Source organism: Salmo salar, chromosome ssa23 (genome assembly GCF_905237065.1).
Source record: "Salmo salar chromosome ssa23, Ssal_v3.1, whole genome shotgun sequence".
Lineage (NCBI taxonomy): Eukaryota > Metazoa > Chordata > Actinopteri > Salmoniformes > Salmonidae > Salmo > Salmo salar.
In genome coordinates, this window is record NC_059464.1 from 14,883,807 (window position 1) to 14,904,308 (window position 20,502).

Here is a 20,502-nt window from a genome sequence, read left to right on the forward strand (position 1 = left end):
GAATATTCATAGAGTGATGTAGCTGTCAGAGTCACTGAAGCTCTGTCATGAATATTAATTAGGTGTTGTCGTGGCAGTACTGGTATAGGGAGCTGCACAGCCAGTATTGCAGCTATGAGACAGGGTATAGGAGTAGGTACTGTAACAGCTGTATGTTATGGCAGCTACTACTCCCTGCCTAGTGGTAGGCCTCTCTACCATGGCTTTTTTGAAGACAGGGTACAGCATACAGGGGAGCGTACTCAGCTTTCATCCCTGTAGCACTCTCTGTTAGAGAGCAGTAGGGGAGAGGCCCTAGGAGAGAAACACAAGGATCTTTAGATCCAACCTTGAGAGGCCAAGTGTACACAAGCCTTAGAGTCAATAGCCCCGTTCCACTCCCGATAACTTACACCCTTCCCCTCTCTCTGCCCTTGGTGGATTGCCCTTTGAAATGTAAGCAAAATGCTGAAAACTATACCAATCCTATTCAAGGTCAATGAGGAGATATTACCATATTGCTTACACATATGGAATCCTTTCTGATCCATGTGAGAAAGCAAAAAAGAGAAGAGGGAAAGTTCTGAGTTATCGAATTGGAAACAAATGTGATAGAAAGAGAACAGCCATGACCTGGTGAATTCAGACTGAACGCTATACTAACAGTCTGGTTTAACCAGGTTAAGACAACCATGCCCTAACCCCGTATTAGTCTCTGGAACTGCGAGCCCATACTATTCCCATAAGTGTGCCTAACCATGAACCTGTATTTGTGTGTCTATAGTTGACAGCCCATGTCCTTACCATGCGTTTAACCTGTACTACTGTATGCATCCATGTAGCTGCGAGCCCATGCTGTGGACCTGAATGGGAACCAGATAGAGAACCCCATAGACATCGTCATCAACGTCATAGACATGAATGACAACAGACCAGAGTTTACACACACGATCTACAACGGATCAGTACCAGAGGGATCCAAACCAGGTAACAGCGCACACGCACGCATGCACGTATTCCATTGTGTGAGAGGTTTTAATTGACTTGTTTGGTTTACGTTCCCAGGGTCCTTTGTGATGACAGTTACGTCACTGGACAAGGATGATCCTAAAACAGCCAATGGGATGCTCCGTTACAAGATTATATCTCAGAACCCTGAAAGCCCCTCCTCCAACATGTTCACCATCAACAACAAGACAGGAGGAATCATCACTGTGGCTGCAGGGCTAGACAGAGAGGTGTGTGTGTGTGTGCTGTCTATCAATGTGTATCAATGTTTTTATGATTGCGCGTTCACAATATAGACTGTCTATATTATACTCTGTAACATGGACCTGTACCCTGTTGTCTTCCTTCGTCCAGAAAGTTCCTCAGTACACGTTAATCATCCAGGCTACTGACATGGAGGGGAACCCAACCTATGGCCTGTCTAACACAGCTACGGCTATCATCAGGATCACTGACGTCAATGATAACCCCCCAGAGTTCACCGCTGACAAAGTACGTCACAGACAGACAAACAGACATACTGACAGATAGACAGACATACACACACGAATGTGCACACACAGATGCATACAGACATACAATACACGAACACGTACAAACAGACACACACATGTTCTCTCAAACACAGAAAAAAAACATAGAATGATATTTTTTTCAAATAAACCAAATGTTTTATCAATAGAGAGTATCTTTCTCATATTATTGAGCAATATTTTCATCTTTCACTCCCGCCTCTCTCTCTCTTACTTCCCCTCCCTCTGTAGTTCTATGGAGAGGTGCAGGAGAACCGTGTGAATGTGATCGTAGCTAATCTGACAGTAACAGATAAGGACCAGCCCCACAGTGCGCAGTGGAGCACTGTGTACAGGATCACAGCTGGAGACCCCACTGGACGCTTCTCCATCCCCACTGACCTCACCACCAATGAGGGACTGGTCACTGTGGTTAAGGTATGGATTTACACAGCTCTGATGAGTAATATTTCCAATGTATTTTTTATGAATGGAAAATTGTACTTTTACACCACATACCTGTATATACATGCAGACAAAGAGACAGAGATACAGCACAGACGGAGTACCTTCAGAAATTATTCATACCCATTGACTTATTCTACATTTTGTTGTGTTACAGCCTGAATGCAAAATTTATTAAATAGATTTTTTTCTTACCCATCTACACACGAAGTGAAAACAAGTTTTTAGACATTTTTGCAAATGTATTGAAAATTAAATACAGAAATATCTCATTTACATAAGTATTCACATCCCTGAGTAAATATGTGTTAGAATCATATTTGGCAGTGATTACAGCTGTAAGTCTTTCTGGGTAAGTCTCTAAGAGCTTTGCAAACCTGGATTATACAATGTTTGCACATTAATCTTTGAAAAATTCTTCAAGCTCTGTCAAGTTGGTTGTTGATCATTGCTAGACAGCATTTTCAAGTCTTGCCATAGATTTTAAAGCTGATTTAAGTCAAAACTGTAACTAGGCCACTCAGGAACATTTAATGTCATCTTGGTAAGCAACTCCAGTGTACTGTATATTAGGCCTTGTATTTTAGGTTATTGTCCGGCTGAAAGGTGAATTTGTCTCCCAGTGTCTGTTGGCAAGCAGACTGAAGCAGGTTTTCCTCTAGGATTTTGCCTGTGCTTAGCTCTATTCCATGTCTTTTTAGTCATAAAAAAACTCCCTAGTCCTTGCCGATGACAAGCATACCCATAACATCATGCAGCCACCACCATGCTTAAAAATATGAAGAGTGGTACTCAGTAATGTGTTGCGTTAGATTTGCCCCAAACATAAGACTTTGTATTCAGGAATTAAAGTTCCCTTCTTTGCCACATTTTTTGGTGAAATCATGGTGAAATCTCTTAGCGGTTTCCTTTATGGTGAAATACGTTAGCTGTTTCCTTCCTCTCCGGCAACTGAGTTAGGAAGGATGCCTGTGTCTTTATAGTGACTGGGTGGATTGATACACCATCCAAAGTGTAGTGAATAACTTCACCATGCTCAAGTGAGTCCATGCAACCTATGTGACTTGTTAAGAGCATTTTTACTCCTGAACTTATTTTGGCTTTCCATAACAAAGGGGTTGAATACTTGACTCAAGAAATTTCAGATTTTCATTTTTAATTCATTTGTAAACATTTCTAAATTAAAAATTCCACTTTGACGTTATGGAGTATTGTGTCAAATCGCAATTTAATACATTTTTAATTCAGGCTATAACACAACAAAATGTGGAAAAAGTCAAGGGGTTTGAATACTTTCTGAAGGCACTGTACATTACGGCTGTTTTCAGAGCGAGAGCTCTGGTATGTAAGATTTACAAACAAATTGAAGTGTAAACTGCGTGGCTAACTGGTATGTGTGTATCTCTCCAGCCTATAGACTATGAGGTGAGTCGTTCCTTCGTGCTGACGGTACTGGCTGAGAACGAGGTTTCCCTGGCCCGTGGTATCCACCTGTCCCGTCAGTCCACCGCCACCGTGTCTGTACGCATCACAGACGTCAATGAGAGCCCAGAGTTCTCCCCCAACCCCAAAGTCATCAAACTAGAGGAGGGGCTACCGGGCGGCTCGCTACTCACTACCTTTACAGCACAGGACCCTGACAGATACATGCAACAGAACATACGGTAAGTAGATGAGAGAGAGATCAGCATTGTGCATGTTAGCTAATATATATATATTTTTTTAATTTAACCTTTATTTAACTAGGCAAGTCTGTTGAGAACAAATTCTTATTTACAACGACAGCCTAGGAGTAGTGGGTTAACAGCCTTGTTCAGAGGCAGAACAACAGATTTTTACCTTGTCAGCTCGGGGATTTGATCTAGCAACCTTCCGGTTACAGGCCCAACGCTCTAACCATTAGTCTACCTGCCGCAGCATTATGTTTTTTTATGTGTTGAATGTGTATGTTTCAAATGCATTACACAGTGTCGCATTACTTTGTGTTGTAATTGACCCGCTCCAAAGTTCCTATCCATTCGCACCGCTCCAATGGATAGGAACGGTCGTCAAGTCTGACACCTCGAATAAGCTCACGTTTCAAATGCATGTAAACTGGTGAGGGCAATGGCAAAAAACGGAGAGATTTTCTTTAAAAAAGTAATTGTTTAAATGGCTAAATAACTGAACAGTGCACCAGAGGAACTTGCTACTGTGATTCCTGAAATGACATTGCTTGCTAGCTCTGTCTCATTGACCACCTAACATTGCTAGCTAGCCACTTAAAGGTTCAATACACCCGTTTTTATTGTAATATCTAATAATTTCTAGGCACCAATTGAGTACCTTACTGTGATTGTTTTCAATTAAAATGGTAAAAAAAAGAAAAGGAAAAATTCTCAAGCAAAATGTTGTTTGGACTCTCTGGGAGTGGTATGAGTGGAAAGAGGAAAATTAGCAGGTTTTGGCAGAGTGATTTGGAACTCTCTTATTGGTCTATTAACTAATTTACCGCATGGTGATGTTGCCACGGAAAGCCAAATCTCCATCCCGCCAAAACAGGCTGAAATTTCAGGCGGTCTTTTCAAACTCCTGATTAATTTCCTTGTATATTAAAAACACAGTTTGAGATCATTGTGAGGGGATTTCACCAGTGGTTTGAGTGGTGAAATGGGCTTCCTGGGAAAATGTAGTCTGAGGTTACAACAGTAACCAAGGGGGGCGGGGCTTAGCAAAGGGTAAATTGTGTACTGTCATCTCATTGGTTGATTTTAAGGTACGCCAAGGTGTTCGACCCTGCTAATTGGCTGAAGATAGACCCTGTAAACGGGCGGATCTCCACCATCGCTGTGCTGGACAGAGAGTCTCCATATGTGAAGAATAACCTCTACAACATCACCTTCATGGCCACTGACAATGGTGAGAGTGCGGGCGGACCTGTACTGATTTTGGATAGCTATGTGGGGGGATGTGGTACTCATGCAGAGAAGCACTTAGAGCTAAATCTCACTATTCACATGAATTCAATTAAATTACAATCCATTTAGTTTTACTCACTTTCTTGGCACGATAAGATAAATATTTTGTTGCTCCCCCCAAAAAAGAATGGAAAATATCAGATGACAATGGTAGTACTACTACAAAAAATTCTATGTATACACATGAGCACACAAGCTAGTGTTCACATACAAATTATCTAAAAACACCACTCACACACAGAAAGCCCATGCTGTGTCTCAGCTCAATTCTGACTGAGCTCTTCATTGTGCTTTTGGCAAATACACACACACACACACACACACACACACACACACACACGCCTCAGGCAGCCTCCCTAACATACTGATATCCCTCTCCCTCATTCCCTTACTCACCCTCCTGATGTGTTTGATCATACATTCCTCTCATCTCTTATTTAGGAGGTTAGTTTCACTGAAGTCATATGTTGCTGTTGACGGAGTGTTGTTTTAAGAAATTTGAGTGTTGCAATATGGTTTGGGGTGTGACATAATATTATGTATGACAGCATGAATCCTGTTTGTGTTGAGTGCTGTAATGTACCTGTAATGTGCTCCTTTTAACATATAGTTCAGTACAGTTTTGTAATTGTTTTATTATTCCTGCCTATGTAAGGTGCCTTTTTCTTCACTTTGCTTATCTCACTAGTCTCTCCATCCCTTTATCCTCCCTCTCTCAGGCATCCCCCCAGCCAGTGGTACAGGTACATTACAGATGTACCTGTTGGACATAAATGACAATGCTCCTCATGTCTTCCCTCCGGAGGTGGAGATGTGTGAGAAGCCTGAGCCCAACACCATCAACATCACTGCTAGTGACCCCGATCTGACCCCTAGCGCCGGCCCCTTCGCCTTCGAACTGGCCAAGCGGCCGGCAGATGCACGCAGGAACTGGACACTCACACGCCTCAATGGTTAGTGTGTCTGCTTTTTCCCCTCTTTCGCTCCATTTATTTTTCTCAACTGAATTGAATTCAAAAAATGTTTTATTGGCATGACAAAATAACTTGTTGAACATTCTTCATCTCACTCTCTTTCTTTCTTTATCCTTCCCTCTATTACTCTCCCTTGCTCGCTCTCTTATTTCCTGTCTTTTGTCTCTAAAACTCTCTACCTCCATCTGTAACTCCCCACAAACTCTCTTTTCCTCCCCGCCTCTCTCTCTCTCTCTCTTCCTCCCTCTCTCTTTTCCTCCCCCTCTCTGTTTCCCTATCCCAGGTGAATATGCTCAGATCAGGCTGCGGATAGGTTTTCTGGAGAGTGGTATCTACGAGGTTCCTATCATCATCACAGACTCAGGCAACCTGCCCATGTCCAATACATCCTTCCTGCAGGTCAAGGTGTGTCAGTGTGATCACCATGGAGACTGCGTGGACATGGAACGCATCATCGCAGCAGGGCTGGGCACTGGAGCCATCATCGCTATCCTCATCTGTATCATCATACTGCTAGGTGAGTCTGGTTATACAGGCTAGGACAGGCTTACCCACACACTCAAGCAGACTTGCACACACCAACACTAACAGCACACAGCCATATCCCCTGCCTTATCTCACCCATTCTCCTAGCAGGGTCTTTTTATAGCTCCAGTACAATCTCATAAATAAATGTTTGGATTCGTTCCTAAAGGGGTACAACCGCTTGTCACTGGGGTGGTACCCTGACCTCCTTTGTACTTTTAGTTATACTGTAGGTACATAATTGTACCAAAGTACATACCTCAGATAGTACCTTTCTCTAGTGATGGAGAAATGAAGCTTCCTGAAGCGTCGAGAGTTTCCAACCAATTGTGTCAAAAACAGGTTCATTACGAGGCTTTGATCAACATAGTGTACACTAGTGGCACCTCCTGATCAAAATAATTTAGAGCAGCCAAATTATTATAGATGACGTCCCATACCCCATAGCTTGTGCGCAGCGTAGCCTTTTTTTTCTTATACCAAACCAATTAGGTGGTTGTTCGACCAAACAAAGCTTCGGACGCCATTGATCATGTGCTTCTAATAAAAGGATACAGGCATCGGCACACTGCTTCAAAGTACACTGCTTAGCAATGTTGACGCATGCCTCGGGAACTCCAGCATCAAAAGTAACATCACTACCTTTCTCGACAGGTAAAATAGCATGCTTTTTGCCTTCATATGTGACCGACTGGCTCGATTCGGACTTATGTAACATTTTAAATTGTGTTTTTTACATTGGATAAAAGTAGAGACTCAGAGCTAGAAAATGGTATATCATACACTACAGTTGAGGAACAATGGGAAAGTAATTCTGCTTTGAAAGTTGATAAACTTGTAACCTCACTTTTGAGAAAATCGCCCTTGAATGTTTTGGTACCTACTAGAGAGCTCTTCTTTGTCTACACCCATTCAGCATCACTCATATCCTTTTAAGCTTTAGCCCCACCTATCTCTTTAAGGATTCACATGTGTACTAAACAACCAAAAATGTCAAGACTAAAGGCTGGCTTATACTATGGGTATGTTCATAAATTTAATCGGGAGTGCCAGAGTGTGCTCTGGGCGTTCGTTATCTCAGAGCGTTGTCAGATTGTCCGTTCGTAAATTCAGAGCGTTTCGCTCTCAGAGAGTTCAGAGCGCACACTGGACGCTCTGGCCTAACAACAGAAGTCAAGCACCCAAGCTAACTGGCTAACGTGGGCTAGCTTGCTAGCTATTTCCAGACACAAATGAGAGAAGAGCTCACTCTGACCATTTTACTCGCCCTACCTGGTTAGGCTGTTTATGTTATCCAGAGTTATCCAACTGTGCTGCTGGCAACAATTTAATTACGTTTTTTTTGCCAACGTTTACTGACACCGGCCATTCGTAAATTTGTCAGTTATTCTGTGCTCTGGCACACTCAAGCAGGAGTGCTCTGAAATCGGAGTTGATAGCCAGAGTGAATTTACCAGCTATGTCTAATGACAGTTATCGCAGTGACATCATAAACATGGTATTGAAATAGTTACTTGCATAGCGGAGTCTTTTGTTTAGACATGTAGCTAGCTAGCTAAACAATGAACCATAATCCCAACTCATAACGTTACTGCATGAATCTGCAGGTAGCTAACCAACCAGGTTCAATGTTTGCTAGCTAACATTAGGCTATATTTAGCAATGCAAATGGCTCTGAGATACAAATAATATTACTACACAGATCATACAAGTAATGTTAGCTAGCTAGCTAATAGTACACTTTAACTTGAAATGAAATCAACTTTCTGACAAAATTAAAAACGTTTAATATCTGAAAATGTAGCTAGCTAGACTCTCTTACCCGTATACAAGGATGGACGCTTCTCCCTCTGTCACGGATGCCATGGTTGTCCTTAGTTTAAAGATGTAATCCAGAAGACAGGTGTTTTCAACAGCCTTCTAAGTGTTTTCTTTTCAACTCCGTCTGCATATTTTTTATCAAACGCCAGAATTTTCTCCATCTTCTTAGCTATCATACTCTAATTACATTAATTTCAAAACTCGGTCCTCCAGAAAGTGGAGAGCAACAAATCAAAATATAATTTTATTTGTCAAATGCGCAGAATACAACAGGTGTACACCTTACAGTGAAATGCTTACTTACAAGCCCTTAACCAACAATGCAGTTTTAAGAAAAATAAGTGTTAAGAATGTAAGAGTTAAGAAAGTATTTACTAACATAAGTGAAAGTAAAAAAATAAATAATAATAATTAAAGAGCAACAATAAAATAACAGTAACGAGGCTATATACAGGGCTACCGCTACAGAGTCAATGTGCGGGGGCACAGATTAGTTGAGGTAATTGAGGTAATATGTACATGTAGGTAGACTTATGCAGCACTACTACATGCTATCTTTCAAAAAAGCAGCATGAGAAAGGATTAACTACACATACTGACCAGCTCATATTATAGACAAAAGCCAATCATGGTTAGCGGGAAGGTTGCTCTCTTTTTTTCATGGATAAACCAACTAGGCTCATAATTTAACAATTGTATTCGTATTTACAAATGGCATACAAGTTTGTTATGAAGGCACATGGAAGTTCACATGTTCCAGAAGGCATTTCTGCCAAAAAACACATTTTGATAAAAAAAAGTTTACGTTAAAATGGCTCTCCGTTGAAGTAGTGACACACGACATCTGCCTAGTTTCCTGAAACAAGTCACATATAGTACCACCACAGTTACAAAGCCATTTGGTCCTTGTAGACGTCAAAATGTTCCTCTACCATAGCACAGTTAAACTGGTACAACACTTCCACTCGCTGTTGGCCAAAAGTAATTATCGGAAAGCCATAACGCCAATATCATTTGCCAATGTGCCTTGTCTTTTAGACAAGTACACACAGCTGTCTTCAAACATGGAAAATCATGCCACTCATGAGTTCAGCAACACCTTGTGAAATGGCGCAATACGCTTCTGTGGATAAAATTCGACCCACGCAATCAATTAAACAATGCCAGCCTACGATAAACACATTTCCAATACATACAGTTCCATTTACAACCACGAAAGCCAAAAAAATATCAGTGTATTGGTTTTCTGGAACCTAAAAGGCTTCTTCGGCTGTCCCCATAGGAGAACCCTTTGAAGAACCATTTTTGGTTCCAGGTAGAACCCTTTTGGGTTCGATATAGGACCCTTTCCAAAGAGGGTTCTACATGGAACACAAGAGGGTTTTTCCTTCAACCAAAAAAGATTATCCTATGGGGACAGCCAAAAAAACCTTTTGGGGAAAAAAATTCTAAGAGCATAGGCTACCAAGAAAACCATAATATAATGTATCTATTTCTATGATGAAACAGATCGATACGTAGCTATACCCAGGGGTGTCATTTGTTTCTTGGATTGGAATTATGCTTATATCAGGCTATACCACAATAAACAGCAAAATCTCCGCTGTGCTTTAACAGCGTCATGGACAGTGCCCTACACACTAAACAAGGCTGTTGTAAACCTAGGCTAGCTAAGGAAGTCATTTTGCCATTGCATGGCCTAGGTTTTTCCTGAAATGACACCACTGGATATTCCACCAAGATTTTGATAAAAAACCAACCAGCTAGATTGTTCCTACCTTTTCAGAAGAGTTGCAGCGTTGTGGCATTGTGGGGTATGGTGCTAAACACCTTGACAAGTTCCTTGTCTTTTCGGAGACTATATTCCAAAAAGTTCACTGCCCCCCTCCCCTCTTGGCTCTATTGCATCCAATGTCCCCCTCAGTGGTTGCTGGTTTGAAACAAGGAACTCAATAATGTCCATAATCATAGACAAATACATGCGATTTCTTGCCAGCTACCCATCATTAACTAGTGTTGACAGCGATGTTCCCATAGCACATCAAACTAGTTTCTTTCCACAGTGCAGTGTATTTAAAATGCTCTTTGCTTGATGCGTGCCTAGCAAATAATTTGGTGCTATCAATAGCATTCTTCCAGATAGAATACCCAGCTTGAATGCATGCCTTGTCTGCGTTAGCATTGAACCTTACACATAACTTTCGACAATGGAAAAAAATGCCACATCTACACTCTCTTCCTATGAACTAACCTGAATAAAAATAGGTGTGGCATGTCAAGAAGCTGAATAAACAGGAATGTAACTGGAATTTTGCAACCCTACCTGCAAGTCACATTCTACTGGCTTGCAAAGTGATTTGTAAATCCTATTGGAATCCAGCCATAGTTAGGATACAGTTGGAATGGTTTTGTTTCTCTTTTGGTAAAATTGTATGAACACAATTTCACTTGCACAGCTCATATATTTACATCATCGTATGTACACTTTAAAACGGCATAATATGCATTCAAAATTACATCTATTAGTTTAAAAGTATGTGTTCTTGATTGAAACAATAAAAAACAACCTAAGACAAAAGTACTTAAAACAAATAGCCAATCTGTAAAGCCATTAAATGTGCACACATGATTTAAAACAAAAGTAAAACATTTTAAGACATGGAAAACATGTTAAAAATGTACTTTGTTAATTAAAAAAAAAGCTGTCTTCGGTCCTTTGTACGGGAACGGGGTGTCCTTATCAAAAAAGCTTCCTCCTGCTCTTCCGAATCAACTCCGTACCCATCCATCGAGGCCCAGAGGAGACCCCTCCCCTAGGCGCATCGCCCAAGGTGCCACAGCGCTGACAGGCCATTACCGCCGGGACCTTAGGTGTTGTGGGGGACCCTTCGTCTGGGGACGATGCCCCATTTCATTCGTACCACCCCAAGGCTTCAGTGTCTACCAAAGCCACTGCCTGGTGGGTGGTCTCTACTTGTTTTCCTACCAACAGTGCATCCGTAAGGGAAGGGGGGTGAGCCAGAGCTTGGTGAAGCCCTGCGGTGGGATAGGCCTTCGACCCACCCCATATAGCACGAGCTGAACAGTTGGAATAGTTATTCACCCGCAACCTGCATTCATAATTAATGTCAGGGCTTGGAACACTATAAGAAGACTAAGTAAGCAATTTAAACGGAAACAACCATTTATGTAACGGGTGCAAAAAATCGGATTGGATTAGTTTAGAAAAATGTATGTTATTTATGTTTGTGTAGCATAAAATTCAAACAATCAATGTACATACAAAAACAGATACACATTTAGCAGAAATTCTTATTTACAATGACAGCCTACCCCAGCCAAACCTGGGCCAATCACGGCCGGATGTGATACTGCCTGGGTTCGAAACAGGGACTGTAGTGATGCCTCTTGCACTGAGACGCAGTGCCTTAGGCCGCTGCGCCACTCGGGAGCCCATGGCAAGGAGCTAAGCCCCAGTGATGTACTGTGCCGTACTCACCACCCTCTGTAGCGCCTTACGGTCAAGTCCCTTGCAGTTGCCGTACCTAGCGATGATGCAGCCAGTCAAGATGCTCTCAATGGTGTAGCTGTAGAACTTTTTGAGGATCTGAGGGCCCATGCCAAATCTTTGACCCGCACCTCTACAGCCCCAACAATGTAGATGGGGCGTGCTCACCCCTTCATTTCTTGTAGTCCACTATCAGCTCCTTTGTCTTGTTGACGTTGAGGGAAAAGTTGTCCTGGCACCACACTGCCTCTGTAGGCTGCCTCATCGTCGTCGGTGATCAGTCCTACCACCGTCATGTTGTCAGCAAACTTGATGATGGTGTTGGAGATGTGCACGCCCACGCAGTTATAGCTGAACAGTTAGTACAGGAAGGGACTAAGCACACACCCCTGAGGGGCCCCCGTGTTGATGGTTAGTGTGGGGGATGTGTTACCTATCCTCATTGCCTGAGGGTGGCCCGTCAGGAAGAGCAGGATTCAGTTGCAGAGGGAGGTATTCAGACCCAGGGTCCTGAGGTTGGTGATGAGCTTGGAGTGAACTATGGTGTTGAATCAGAGTTGTAGTAAATTAACTGCATTCTTACATAGGTATTCCCTTTGTGTAGGTGTTTGAGGGCAGTATGGAGTGCAATAGAGATTCCATCATCTGTGGATGTGTTGGGGTGGTATGCGAATTGGAGTGGGTCCAGGGTGTCTTGAATGATGGTGTTGAGCCATGACCACCCTTTCAAAGCATTTCATGGTTATAGACGTGAGTGCTACAGGACGGTATTAATTTAGGCAGGTTACCTTGGTGTTCTTTGGCATGGGGACTATGGTGGTCTGCTTGAAACAAGTTGGTATTACAGACCGGATCAGGGATAGGTTGAAAATGTTAGTGAAGACACTTGCCAGCTGGTCAGCACATGCTCTGAGTACACATCCTGGTATTCCATCTGGCCCTGCGTCCTTGAGAATGTTAACCTGTTTAATCCTGTCTAAGCTGGTGGAGGGGGGTTACTACTAAATTACAGATTTTTTTTTTAAGAAGTTCATACCAAGGATCATTTTGATATTTGATTGTGAATTTTAAGACCGCTTGAAGTATCAAAAAAATATATAAACAACTTATTTTATGAAAAATTGTATTTGGCCTTACTGCTATTAGCCCATACAAATGCATTGAATAACAGATTCACTACATGGAAAAACAGTCCCCCCCCCCAAAGAAATCTAAAGGAAGTTTGTTCTGATGTGTCTATCCTATATCTGAGAGATATAAGATAAAACATTTTACATGTATTTAACCCCATATTTTGGTAACTAAATAGTCTCCATATATACAGTACTCCCATTAACTTTTTTGACTGGTACTGGGGAACCTTCAGACGAGTCTTGTGAGGCCTGACATGTATGTGTTTGTGAGAGTCTCGCCTTTTCACAGAGGGGTCATATTAGTGTGTAGCCCAAACTGTTCGGTTGCTACAAACCAGAAATTTGCAAATCGGCTGTACCAAGTGTCATCTTTCCATAGAGAGGTCATAATAGTTTGTAGGCCAAACCATTCGGATGCTACAGACGATTGTGTGAGAACACCAATTTTCAGGATGTCTCATGGTCTGACAAACACTCTCTAGCTCTGTCACCGCAGGTGCAGAAGTGTTATATAAGCGGATGCGTTGGATTGAGACACATCCAATGCCAAAGAACAGATACGCTACATGACCAAAGTATGTGGACACCAGCTCGTCGAACATCTCATTCCAAATTCATAGGCATTAATATGGAGTTGGTCCCCCATTTTCTGCTATAACAGCTCAACTCTTCTGGGAAGGCTTTCCACTAGATATTGGAACATTGCTGCGGGGACTTGCTTCCATTCAGCCACAAGAGCATTAGTGAGGTTGGGCACTGATGTTGGGCCATTAGGCCTGGCTCGCAGTCGGTGTTCCAATTCATCCCAATGGTGTTTGATGGGGTTGAGGTCAGGGCTCTGTCCAGTCAAGTTCTTCCACACCGATCAACAAACCATTTCTGTATGGACCTCACTTTGTGCACGGAGGCATTGTCATGCTGGATCAGGAAAAGGCCTTCCCCAAACTGTTGCCACAAAGTTGGAAGGACAGAATGAATGTCATTGAATGCTGTAGCATTAAGATTCCCCTTCTCTGGAACTAAGGGGTCTAGCCCAAACCATGAAAAACAGCCCCAGACCATTTTTCCTCCTCCACCAAGATTTACAGTTGGCACTATGCATTCGGGCAGGTAGCGTTGTCCTTGCATCAGCCAAACCCAGATTCGTCCGTCGTTTCCCCTGCTTCAGCGTCCAATGGCGACAAGCTTTACACCACTCAAGCCGACACTTGGAAAGGTAGCATCCTATGACGGTGCCATGTTGAAAGTCACGGAGCTCTTCAGTTAGGCCATTCTCCTGCCAATGTTTGTCTATGAAGATTGCCAGGCTGTGTGCTCGATTTTATACACCTGTCCGCAACGGGTGTGGCTGATTCCACTAATCTGAAGGGCTGTCCACGTAATTTTCTACATATAGTGTCTATCTTAAATTGACATTTTGGGAGGGATTTTTTATTATGTTAATTCGATTTCTGCGAGGGCGCGGACATCTACCTTAGGGGGTTAAATGTCTTACTCACATCGGCTACGCAGAGTGAAATCACACAGTCGTCCGGAACAGCTGGTGTGCTCATCAATCAAATGTATTTTAAAACCCTTTTTACATCAGCAGATGTCTATAAAAGAAGTGCTATACAGAAACCCAGCCCAAAACCCCAAACACCAAACAATGCAGATGTAGAAGGAAAGGTGGGAAACTAGGAAGAAACCTAGAGAGGAACCAGGTTCTGAGGGGTGGCCAGTCCTCTTCTGGCTGTGCCGGGTGGAGATTATAAATGTGCATGGCCATTAAGGCCAAATAGTTCTTCAAGATGTTCAAACATTCATAGATGACCATCAGGGTCAAATAATAATCACAGTGGTTGTAGAGGGTGCAACAGGTCAGTACCTCAGGAATAAATGTCAGTTGGCTTTTCATAGCCAAGCATTCAGAAGGTTGAGTTAAGGTTGAGTTAGCAGGTGCGGTAGAGAGAGAGTCGAAAACAGCAGGTCCAGGGCAAGGTAGCACGTCTGGGGAACAGGTCAGGGTTCCATAGCCGCAGGCAGAACAGTTGAAACTGGAGCAGCAGCGCGACCAGGTGGACTGGGGAATGCCAGGAGTCATCAGGCCAGGTAGTCCTGAGGCATGTCCTCGAGCTCAGGTCCTATGGGAGGGGAGGGAGAGAATTAGAGGGAGTATACTTAAATTCACACAGGACACCAGATAAGACAGAATAATTACACCACATATAACAGATTGACCCTAGCCCCCCGGCACACAGACTATTGCAGCATAGATACTGGAGGCTGAGACAGGGGTGGGTAGGGGACGCTGTGGCCCCGTCCGACGATACCCCCGGACAGGGTCACCCACTTTGCCAAAGCACAGCCACCACACCACTAGAGGGATATCAATAGACCACCAATTTACTACCCTGAGACAAGGCTGAGTATAGCCTACAACGATCTTCTCCACCGCACGAGCCCGAGGGGGGCGCAAAACCAGACAGGAAGATCACGTCTGTGACTCAACCCACTCAAGTGACACACCCCTCCTAGGGACAGCATGTTAAGCCAGTGACTCAACCCCTGTAATTGGGTCAGAGGCAGAGAATCCCAGTCGAGAGAGGGGAGCCAGCCATGCAGAGATGGCAAAGGTGGTTCATCGCTCCAATGCCTTGCCGTTCACCTTCGCACCCCTGGGCCAGACTACTTTCAAATATAGGACCTACTGAAGAGATGAGACTTCAGTAAAGACTTAAAGATCGAGACTAGGGATGATGATATATCGGTGAACATATTGAAATCAGACGATATTAGCTAAAAATGCCAACATCGGTATTGGCCGATGTCTAGTTTAACGCCCGATGTGCAAAACCGATGTCAAAGCTGACGTGCATACCTATATAACGTAGGTACATGATGTAATGACGCCACGTAAAATGTTGCGCTATACGTGCAACACAGCATTCCTAAACTAGCCCACAATGACTGTGGATCTAGCAGTCATTTGAAAGAGTAACAACATTTCAGCTACACAACTCAAAGGCGAAATACATTAAAGCCAAGATAATAGAATTCATTGCCCTTGACAATCAACCGTTCTCTGTCGTGGGAGATGTTGGCTTTCTCCGACCGGTCGAGCACCGGTACACACCGGTGCGCTATCGACTGTGCCGCAAAAGCATGCTCATCCGGCAGAGTCGATTTCCGCGCTTATAAACCCAGGGTCGTTACACTACTCCCTCCTTTCAAAGAGCGCGTCCTCGCGCTAGCTTGCAACTCTATGTCTTACAGGAACGCGCTCACCGGCCAAGCACACGCACTGTCGTGGATGCAAGGTCAGATCCCACTTCTGACACCAATGTAATGAAACAGCAGGCAGGGAGCAGGTCTCGAACCCTCGACCTTCAAGCCCGAAGTCCGGCGCGCTATCGACTGTGCCGCAAAAGCATGCTCGTCCGGCAGAGTCGATTTCCGCGCTTATAAACCCAGGGTCGTTACAATACTATGGAATGCCGTTTGGGTCTTTGCGTATCAAAAAGATACAGTTAGCACTGTCAAAGCTATACAAAAAAGTCTGCAAACAAGCAAACACCGGCCACGAACGATGTGTTTACAATACCGCGTTGGTAATAAAGCATCATTTGTTCGACCGCAACTTCTGGGGTAGCTAGCTTTAGCTTGGTACCTAGCTAGCACCAATACAACCAGCCTGAAAACTGACCAGTAGAACCTGCAGTCATTTTCATTATTCTTACCAATGATTTAGGAATCCTTGTGAGTAAGTATTAGCAGGTTGCCACTTGTTGTTCGCCTATTGAAATTTAACTTCAGTTCATGAAAATAAATAACTAGTCAGCAACTTAACCCTGTTGCCCAAAGTTAACGTTATAAGCAGCCAGCTAGCTTCATCTGGCTAGTGATGCTCGACCGCACCGAGTTATGTGTTGTGAAGCTAGCCACAATAAGGATTAGGCACAATAGTGGAATTTGCGGTTTGCTTTCAAAATAAAAGTATGTCATTGACAGTAATGCAAATGAATACAAATAGTAGAATTATGCCGTACTTTTATTTTGAATGCTAACCGCAAAGTTCAATATTGTGACTAATCCTTATTGTAGCTAGCTTCACATAGATGGGTCCGACCACCATTAATCAAATAAGAACTGTCTTATAAATTAGAGTTATTTTAGATGATGACACCTAGCTATATAGTTAGCTAGCTAACTATAGCTACTGAAACAGATGTTGTGTTATTTGACACTATTTTACGTCTTTTTTTGACACGCAAAGACCCAAACGGCGTTCCATATAAATCCTGTTTGAGAAAGAAACGACTGAACAAATGAACAACGAAACAGCACAGTAAATAGGTGAAAGAAATAGGTTTTCATTATGTTTTACTGGTAATGGGGACATCCGTAAATGCCAACAAAATAACTTTTTGGTGTGTGTAACCTTTATTTAACTAGGCAAGTCAGAACAAATTCTTATTTACAATGACGGCCTGGACGACACTGGGCAAATTGTGCGCCGCACTATGGGACTCCCAATCACGGCCGGATGTGATACAGCCTGGATTTAAACCAGGGACTGTAGGGACGCCTCTTGCACTGAGATGCAGTGCCTTAGACCGCTGCGTCCATGTGTGTGTGTTAACTATTTAACTGTACTAGAATGCTTAAAAAGCTGCTAAAATTGTAAATATCGGGTATCGGTATTGTTTTTGTCTGGCAAAGAAAATATTGGATATCGGTATCGGCCAAAAATGTCATATCGGTGCATCACTAGTCGAGACCAAGTCTATGTCTCTCACATGGATAGGCAGACCATTCCATAAAAATGTTGCTTTTAAGGAGAAATCCCTGCATCCAGCTCATGCATGGTTCAGTGTTGCTTGCCTCCAGGCTTGCCCTGTAATCTTTGATAATTTGCAAGCCCTGCCACATCCATTGTGCATCAGACCCGGCGTAGTAGGATTTGATTTTTGTCCTATATTGATGCTTTGCCTGTTTGATGGCTTGTTGGAGGTCGTGGCAGGATTTCTTTGAAGCATCCAGATTACTGTCCCGCTCCTTGAATGCGGCAGCTCTAGCCTTTAGCTCAGTGCGGATGTTGCCTGTAATCCATGGCTTCTGGTTTGTACGTATGGTTACAACGTCGTCGATGCACTTATTAAAGAAGCCATTGACTGATGTGGTAAACTCCTCAACGTTATCGGATGAATGCCGGAACATAGCGAAACAGTCTCCTTAGCTTAGCATCCGCTTCATCGGACCTCTTCCGTATTGAACACGTCACTGGTACTTCCTAACTCCCTCCCCCTTTTCCTCTTTTACAGTCCTTTGACACCCCTCTAACCCCCTCGCCCAGTCTACCCCAACCTCCCCAGCCTAGCCCCCTGCCTCACGCTTAATGCACCCGTCACAAACCCAGCCATCTTCTGAAATATGCACTGAATATGTGGATCAAAGCAGGGAATTGCTGATCAAGCTCCTTTCAAGCTTAAAACCTCCTCTCTTTAACATGGCAGAGAAATATGGATGAATAAAAACTGAAGCTACATGTTGTTCCCTTCATCCTTACCTACTCTCTCTCTCTCTCTCTCTCTCTCTCTCTCTCTCTCTCTCTCTCTCTCTGTGTGTGTTCTTTAGTGATAAGGGAATGTAGTGTAAACGTGCCCTTGGATGCAATGTGCACTGCTCAAATGAAATGGTTGTGAAGTTCTAATTATTCCTCTCTCTCCCCCTCCTTCCTCTGTCCCTTCCTCTCTCCCCTCGTCCTCCCTCTCTCCCTCCCCCTCCCCCCTCTCCGTAGTGATGGTGTTGTTCTTTGTGATGTGGATGAAGAGGAGGGATAAGGAACGTCAGGCCAAGCAGCTGCTCATCGACCCGGAGGACGATGTCAGAGACAACATACTGAAGTACGACGAAGAAGGAGGAGGAGAGGAGGACCAGGTAGAGAAAACACACACAAACATTAGCATAATGATAGCATAGCCAATCAGCTGCTGAATCAGATGGAGCGTTAGCCGTCCGCTAACGGCTAGTTGGAGACAAGGTCAGTGCTTGGGTAAAGGGGGGGGCAAGGAGGATTTACAGTGGTTGGGATAGAAGGACTGTACACACACACAGACACACACACACACACTGAGGGACTGTCACATGGGGGCAATTCCACGAAAACTGAACTATTCAGAGGTTTTTCACTTTAAAATGTATGCCAAATTTACAATTTACTCAGAAAAAAAATATACAAAAACACATTTACTTGAAGAACAGTGCAGATGCAAAGTTTGGTAAAATAATGAACAGCAAAAATCATCATTCTGTAACCAAACATTGCACTTGTTTTTGTAAAATGTTATTTGTACATTTTTACAAGTAGTACTTGTTCATAGAGTTTTATGTTTTGTTAATCTTTGAAATCAATAAATGAGTCTCAGCGTCATTCTGTTACAGTGGACTTGCCCATAGTGGTTGTAGGACCTAGCTGACCAATCATTGGATATTAATAATGGCACTTTGAGAGGTGGTGATAAACATTTATTTCCATGGCAATGGCAAGGGAGGCAGGGGGAAGGCGAGAGACCATCTTTCACTGCGATGGATGCTACTTCCCACCCATTGTTCGGGGAAATTGTCATGTCGAGGAATCGGAAGTGATGGGAAAATTAACTGTTGGACAGCGGAGCGGCTAGTTACCCCTGATCAGCCCCCCAGCTGTGAGATGGATTAGTAATGTCTGTCTGGGACTCCCAGTGGAGAGGGGCTATGGGGAGTGGTCAGGCCAGGGACAGGTACAGGAACAGTCACACAGTCTGGCTCTCTGGTGCTAAACGGATACTATGCTACACTGATGCCAATGGCAGAGCCGCAGAGGGTGCAACCCGTAGGGCCCTGGTCAAAGGTACACTATAAAGGGGATAGAGCGACATTTGGGATGTAGACAGTCTGGCCCTCTGGTCCTAAACGGTTACTAGACTGAGGCTAACACCATTGTGTGTTGATGGTCATAGCCAATGCTAACAACTGCACAGGCCTGACCTGTAACAAATCCAGACAATCCAAAAAGTAAGGTGTACGGTCTCTCTATACATTAATCGCACATTGTGGCTCTCTTCTCTGGTTCTAATGGCCATATCCTCTTCAACCAGCCACTGCTAAGAAAAGCACAAACCTCTTTCACACAAAGACTTCCAGACATACAGTTATAATACAGCATCTCAAATGACAAACACACACACACATTGCACATGTTACATTAAGCGTTTTAAATGGATAAAACAATTTCATCAGCTTTTTGTGTACTTAGCCTATCATCCTGGTGTCAAAGACTGAGCATGGTGAGCGATGACAAAACCCAGCTATTTTCCTCCGGTAACAATGGCTGAGCTCCTTTCAGACCTGACTGGCTAGCTGGCTGTCTGTAGAGATGTCTGTGGCCGCATTCCAGATGGCACCCTATTCCATATATAGCGCACTACTTTTGGGTCCTGGTCAAAAGTAGTGCACTTTAAAGAGAATAAGGTGCCATTGGGAAATAAGCCTGCACGTGTTCTCCTCTGTCTAGGAAATAACAATAAAGCCTAGCCTAGTGACAAAGCCATCTGTATTTATCCATCCATTTCCTCTACTTCTATCTCTGTCCATCATGTT

The 20,502-nt window shown here is 43.4% G+C and overlaps 1 protein-coding gene across 1 annotated transcript in view; it reads left to right on the forward strand.

The window, feature by feature from the left end:
- The window catches only part of LOC106584192 (cadherin-2), a 93,911-nt gene that overhangs the window by 56,422 nt on the left and 16,987 nt on the right, over positions 1–20,502 (forward strand). The window contains exons 6-14 of the mRNA XM_014169186.2: positions 822–966; positions 1,045–1,217; positions 1,342–1,479; positions 1,752–1,937; positions 3,375–3,628; positions 4,720–4,862; positions 5,641–5,874; positions 6,179–6,412; positions 18,662–18,801. Coding sequence (XP_014024661.1) covers positions 822–966; positions 1,045–1,217; positions 1,342–1,479; positions 1,752–1,937; positions 3,375–3,628; positions 4,720–4,862; positions 5,641–5,874; positions 6,179–6,412; positions 18,662–18,801 — 1,647 coding nt within the window. The remainder of the gene's footprint in view (positions 1–821; positions 967–1,044; positions 1,218–1,341; positions 1,480–1,751; positions 1,938–3,374; positions 3,629–4,719; positions 4,863–5,640; positions 5,875–6,178; positions 6,413–18,661; positions 18,802–20,502) is intronic.